At 49.5% G+C, this 6,855-nt stretch overlaps 1 protein-coding gene across 1 annotated transcript in view; it reads right to left on the bottom strand.

The window, feature by feature from the left end:
* MMEL1 (membrane metalloendopeptidase like 1) overlaps positions 1-6,107 on the bottom strand; it is a 58,159-nt gene extending 52,052 nt beyond the window's left edge. The window contains exon 1 of the mRNA XM_007945437.1: positions 5,954-6,107. Within this exon, the coding sequence (XP_007943628.1) occupies positions 5,954-6,107 (154 nt within the window). The remainder of the gene's footprint in view (positions 1-5,953) is intronic.
* Between the last annotated feature and the right edge of the window lie 748 nt (positions 6,108-6,855).

Consider the following 6,855-nt stretch of genomic DNA (forward strand, 5'->3'; position numbering starts at 1 on the left):
GTGTTGATTTTGGCTCTTTCTTCTTTTTTGATGTGTGCATTTATTGCTATAAATTGGCCTCTGATCACTGCTTTTGCTTTGTCCCAAAGATTTTGGTATGTTGTGTTTTCATTCTTATTTGATTCGAGGAATTTTTTTAATTTCATTTTTTATTTATTCTATTACTCAATTGTTCTTAAGGAGGGTGTTGTTTGGTTTCCATGTGTTTGCTCTTTTTCCATTGCTATTCCTCTTGCTGATTTCTAATTTAGCAACACTGTGATCTGAGAAGATGCTTTGCAGTATTTCAATGTTTTTAAACTTATTAAGGCTTGTTTTATGGCCTAACATATGGTCCATCCTGGGGAATGTTCCATGTGCACTGGAAAATAATGTATATTGTGCTGTTGTTGCTATGTAGAACTTTTGACTCCCCTAAAACCCTGCTCCTAATGGCCTACAACTGACTTGAAGGCTTACAGGTAACATAAACTGTCCCGATCATATGCTGGACTCCATTTGTACAAAACAATAGAGTTCGCCTAGTCCTTCCTGCCTTACATCCTGGTGCTCACTTACTAATAAATGCCTTTTGTGGTATGTTTTTTTTCCCCAGAATAGGGTACTTTCATCATATTAAAAGGCCATTCAGGCAGGTATTTTTTCTTATCAGTGATCTTAGTGGCATCTGGGAACTTGTCTGCTGCTTCTTGGTCAGGAGTAGCTGCTTCTCCTGCTATTTTGACATTTTTAAAGTCAAACCTCTTTCTAAAATTATCAAACCAACCTTTGCTGATATTAAATTCTCCACCTTTAGATCCTTCAACTTCCTCTTCCTTTAAGTTGTCACATAATGACTTCACTTCTTTTCTAATCATGTTAGAGCCTGTAGGTATGCCTTTCCTATAGCAATCCTGCACTCCTATAAAAGCTGCATTTTCAATATGAGATAAAAAGGTATTTGACAAAAAACCCAAGGTTTCTGAACATGGTGGTTCAGCTGCAGCAATGACTTCATATATTTCTCTTTCTTTCTTTCTTTTTTTACAGTGGTCCTTATGCTGGATTCATGTATCTTGAAATGGTAGGTAACTGCAGCTGCAGACCTCAATCTACAGTACATGTTGAGCAATTCAACTATTTCTTGTAATGTCATGACTTCTCTCTGCTTCTTGGGAGTACTTCCTGCATCACTAGTGGCACTTTGTATGGGTCCTATGGTGTTACTCAACGTTTATAGTATTGGATTAAACATGATGAAAAATATATGAGAACAGCAAGAGATCTCTTTTTCCTACAACATGCAATTTACTGGAGAGATGAGCTGATCACATTTTCCTACACCATGCAATTTACTGGAGAGATGAGCTACTCAGGAGAATGTGATTAACCTCATATGGCAGTTTAAGCAGGTACTTACAGCACGTGAGTTCACCTCAAGAGCAACCATGGTACAGTATGTACCACAGTTAATTTTATGCAGTTGTGATTTAATACTGCATCTCTGTTTACATTTATTTTGACCACAAATGGCACCATGTACAGTTTATGTGTGCATAAGTTTCTATAACTTTTAAAAATAGATTTGTATATATTTTATGGTGTTATTGTTCTTATGTGCCATTGAGTTGTCTCCAACCCATTGCAACCCCTCCTTGGGTTTCTGAGGCAGTATCACTACAGAAGTAGATTGCCCAACCTTCCTTCTGAGGAGTGGCTGGTGGGTTTGTACCACCAGCCTTCTGGTTAGCAGTCAAGTGCTTTAGGTACTACACCACCAGAGCTAGTAAAAGATAAAATAGACTAATATATACATATATTTTATGCATTCATGACATGCTTAACTTTTTCTCAATTTTTTTTATGTTTCTAGGCTACATGGTTCATCTGTAAGTTTTATCAAATTGTCACAAATCTCCAAAAAAAATTTCCAATACATTTATTGAAAAAAATCTGCATATAAGTAGACCCACGTAGTTCAAGCCCATGTTGTTCAAGAGTCAACTGTAGTTAGAAATAAATAACAACAACACTGTACATAAAACTTTCTGGCTTTTAGCTAAAATGGTATCTGGAGGAAAATATTAAGGCTTCCATTCTTGTTTTAGCAAGAAAAACTAAACATTAACTAACCAAGCAAGCAGATTAACAATTTAGGTTTACTATGGAGTAAACATAAAAATAAAAGGAAGGAAGCACTAAAGATAAAATCAGAAATTTCTTGACTAGAAATGAAGATACAATCCACCACCACCACCAGTTGTGGTTGAGTCAATTCCAAAAAAGACTGTGCTTCGTAGGATTTTCTATGACTGATTTTTCAGAAATAGATCACCATGCCTTTCTCCTGAAAAGTTTCTGGGTAGACTTGAACCTACAGTCTTTTGGTTAGCAGCCCAGCACTTTAATTATATGTCCCACCATGGACTCAATAGACACAGTAGAGAGGACCAGTTGAGCCAAATTTGGATCTCTATAAAGGCTAATGAGAAGTGCCAGGCATGATGGCTCAAGAAAGCAAGAGAGAAAGTCCAAGTATAATAAGTAGCATTTGGAAGTCCAGGTCTAATAAAGATATAATAAAGTTCAGAAAAGCCTAATCGGGAAGAGAAGTGGCTGTTTCTATAGGTGCAGCATGCCCTCACTGACGGGGGTCAGTCTGCAGCTCCAACGAGCATGTGAAGGCAGCATGAGGCTCCTCTTCCTCCTTGAGCCCCTGGGTTTCTCCTCCTCTGGGAGCCGTCCCTGGTACCTCCCAAGTTAGAGGACCCCAAGCACCTCCCTCACAGCTTCACCATGAGGGGTCCTGCCCCTTCCTCTCCAGGCTCCTGGGGCTTTTGCAGGAGAATGCAGGCACCAACACCTGGTGCCTGGCACAAGGTGAGCATATGGTAATTAATGATTGCACATGTGCATACCCTGGCTCTACAGCTTCCCCTATGGGACCCTGGATGGGTTCTCTAACCTCTCTGAGTCTCAGGGCCCTCCTTTGCAAATGGGGATCAGACAGGACCTGCCTCATAGGGCTGCAGTGAGGTTGAAAAAGCTGGTGTATACACTGGGCTTGGACCAGCCCTGGTATTTGGCTAGTGCTACTCAGCTTTAGCAACTGTGATTATTTCTGTACTTTTTCTGCTCCTCCCTCCCCCACCCCAAATGACGAGCTCTTTAGGTCCAGCCTGCTCTTGTTCTCCTCTGCACTCTGAGAGGCTCTGAGAATGCTTTTGTGAATCAGTGGAGGAATGGATGGAGGCCATGGTGCCCCCTCTCTAGACCCTGAAGCCTCTTTGAGCCTCTCAGAACTAAGAGTTGGGGAGAGGACCTTCTGAGCAGGGCATGTAGCTCATCATTTGGAAGCTTACAAGGGCTGTTACCCTTCCCCAGGTCCAGCCTCCAGCTCCTCAGCCCAGGACATCCTGCTGCTGGCCTAGGGGGTGTGTGTGCGTAGGATGAGGGTATGTCCCTGTTCTCATGTTGCTCTCAAACTTGGCCACATGCCCCTCCATGGACAGCACAGCCTTGGGCTGTTTTCTTGGGATCTACTGTAATAGTATAGACAAATTAGAATTTCTGGAAGATGAATATATGTTCTAACATCATAACCTAAAGCTCTATATTAATCTTGTTAAATTTAAACATTGTTTTATTCCACTACTTGTAGCTATAATCACATAAGAATCCTGCCCCGGCAACCACATTCCTCAGATCTGGAGCTGAGACCAAAGAAGGGAAACTGCAAAAGAAATAACGCAAATGTAAAATTACTACTTTGATGGGATTTCCTGATGATAGGCCATTCTTGAGATGTCTTCTAGCTCACTACCCAGGGTTGGTGTTAACTGGTTTTGGAGTCTGTGCATCCTCCTTAATCACCAGATGAACTAAGATGGCTGATCCAAGACAAGACCAAGACTCGAACCAAGAGCAAACAGCAAAATACGCCTGTGCGGAAGAAGCCACGGCATCCATGTTGGAACACACAGACTCCATCTTAGAAAGAGACTGCGATGAAACTAGGCTGAAGGAAGTTGAGATCTGTCTTAGGAATTTATCACAGCCTCATTCCCCTTCCTGACTTTTGCAAAAGGGTCAGGATTTTATGAGTATCCTGCCTACATAAAGTCTTTTGAAATCATGTACTACATGGCCTTAAAACTATTATAAAAGCCCCTAGCACGTAAGGCTTGGAGAGACACACATGACACTGCCTCTGGCCCTGTGTGTCTCCACCTTGCAAGGTTACTATCGTCTTACTAACTTTCTCTCTGAGCTACAGCTGACTTTCTAGTCATTATTTCATAACTCCACTTACAACACTACCCTCACCCATCCCCCCAACAAAGGGGACCCATATTTCCCATTGCCTCACCCTGATACTCTTTCTGGCCCAGGGCTGGGAGGCAGGCTTGGAGCTCAACCAGGACCTGAAGACACTATTGGACCTCCATTCATCCATTCACTGATTCACTGGACAAGCGTCAGGCACAGAGGTCCTGATTGTGGAAGGACCCAGTGGGTGGTTTTGGAGAGGGCCAGGAAGGCCCCTAGGAACACAGTATTGGAGGGGCAGGTAGATTGCAAGACTAAGAGGAAGAGGAGGCAGGCTTGGCAGATGGGTCTCTCTTGTCAGAGTGTGCTCCTGCCTCTTGCTACTCCCCAGACTGTACAGGGTTCCCTTGCACCCCAAACTGCCCCCCCAGGGCTCCTGGGGCCTGGGGTTCCCTAAGCTCTTTTCAAAGTGAGAACCCCTCCTGGCCTCAATCATGGGGTTGGCATGTGGCTTGGATGACCACCCTGGCAGGAGGCCTGGATGGTCTAGAGACCTGGGGGTGCTGAGCAGCAGCCACATGGCAGAGAGATCCCTCCTGGAGCCTCTGCACCACTGGCCAGAGATGCCCACACGCCAGCAAAGGGAGCCTCCTAGGACTCCCAACTCCTCAAATGCCAGCTTCTGCTTCCCAGGGATAATCTGGCCAGATGATTGAGAAGGGACCTTGTGGGCAGTACAGCTGCTCCTGCCAGGTCAGAACCTTCTAGCAACAAATGGCGGTGCTGAACATCCAATGTGCCAGGTCCCAAGCCCAGGCAGTGCAGGGGTACAGGATGCGTGCTGGGCAGGCCGGGACTCATCTCAGGCTCCAGATGCACACGCGGGGGCTCACAGGCAGGCAGCAGGGGCAACCTGGGTTGACTAGGTCGGCCTGGTGCTCAGCGCATGCACGTGACCACCTCCTGTCCTGACGGAACCCAGGGGGGTCCCCAAGGCGGTCCCGGCCCACCCACATCTGCCTGGGCATCCCGGAGACAGAACTGCTTGTGGTGGTGATCCTGGGGCAGCCCTGGCACTGCGTCCCTCCTCAATGGGGCCCCTCCTGGCCCCCCACTGTCTGGCAGTCAGCTGCACCTGCCCCGGATCCCTGAACTCCCTTTGCCCAGGCGTTTGGCGTGCCAGGAGGAGGATGGCGGCAGGGGCGGTGGACTGACAAGATGAGCCCAGCTCAGCCGCACCGCGCGGAGTACGGGCTCGGCTGCAGCCAGGAACTGGAGCCCCTCGGATCCAGGGAGCGAGCGGGGCGGGGGTGGGCCAGTCTGCGGCCGCGGCTCCGTAGCCCGCCAAGCCGCTGGCTGAGCCCGGAGAACGGCCGCACCAGCCTCTCTCTGCAGCCCGGGACGCGCACCTTCTGGCCGGGCTGCCAGCCCGCAGAGTCCATCCACCCCCCAACCCCCGCCTCCCTGGCGCCGCAGCAGCGCCCAGACTGCAGCGCCCCGGGACTCTGGCGCCCGGAAACCCGCCTCTGCAGCGTCCTCGCCCCTCTGCCGAGCAGGATCCCCCCATTCGCCAAGATTGGTTTGTTCTAGGGGCACACGACCCTGAGATACCCCCACCCAGGTCTGCGCTGCCAGCTAAGAGAAGCTGAGGCGGGGGAGCGGTTGTGAGCTGGGTGCTGGGGGTGGGGCTGGGGTCCCCACTCACCTCTGCTGTTGGCATAGAGGACGCCCAGGGCCACTAGGGCTCCGGCCACCAGGAGCAGCAAAAATAGCAGCCCACCCTCCAGGAAGCCACGGCCCTTCTGCCCTGCTGGGCTGGCTCTCTCCACCATCTCCATCTGGCTCTCTGACTTGTCCATCACCAAGGCTCTAGACAGGAAAGTGCACAGCTGAGCACCCCAAGGCCAAGGACAGGCAGTGGTGCCCTGTCCAGGCCAGAGGGAAGCAGTGTGAAGCTTGGAGACAGGACCCCTCTTGGTCTCAGCTTCTGTCTCCATCTCCCAGAAACTAACCCTGGGCTGGAGTCTCTGAGAGCCTGGGGCTGTCTTTGGGTAGGGGGAGGTCTGGCTTGCTGGTCATGGTGGTCTCTTTTTCATGGTGATGTCTTCTCCCCATTGGCCTCTCTCCAAGCCACCCTCTCTCCGGCAGGGGTGGTTGAGGGACTAGTCTGCTCTCAGTGTTGGGTCCAACACTGGATCCAGGCAGCCAAGCTCCTCTGCTTGGGCTAAGCAGGGGTCCTGGATCTGGAGGCCTGGGGGCCAGGTCAGGGACATTGTCTGGAAGGTGGTTGGGCCACTGAGCTTCCTGCCTGCCTGTCCTGCCTGGAGCCCAGGAGCCAGGGAGGGAGGTGGAGAGAATGAGGGGTGCCCATGCAGGCCAGGAGGGGCTCCGGGGCCAGCAGCCTCTGGAGGCTTTGCTCCTGCAGGTACCTGGCAGGCCTCAGCTCCTGTCAACACCCCGTCCCCCTTTGTCACTATGGAGGGGATGCCTTCTCAAACCAGCCAGGTGGGTGGCAGCATCAGGAGGTTGTGAAGGATCAGGGGCTGGGGAGGGAGCTGGCAGGGAGGGTGGTGGGGCTGGGGGCACCGAGAAGACACTTCCATAGGC

This window comes from Orycteropus afer, unplaced genomic scaffold, assembly GCF_000298275.1.
Source record: "Orycteropus afer afer isolate SDZICR_OR568_19922 unplaced genomic scaffold, OryAfe1.0 scaffold00136, whole genome shotgun sequence".
In the NCBI taxonomy this organism is placed as follows: domain Eukaryota; kingdom Metazoa; phylum Chordata; class Mammalia; order Tubulidentata; family Orycteropodidae; genus Orycteropus; species Orycteropus afer.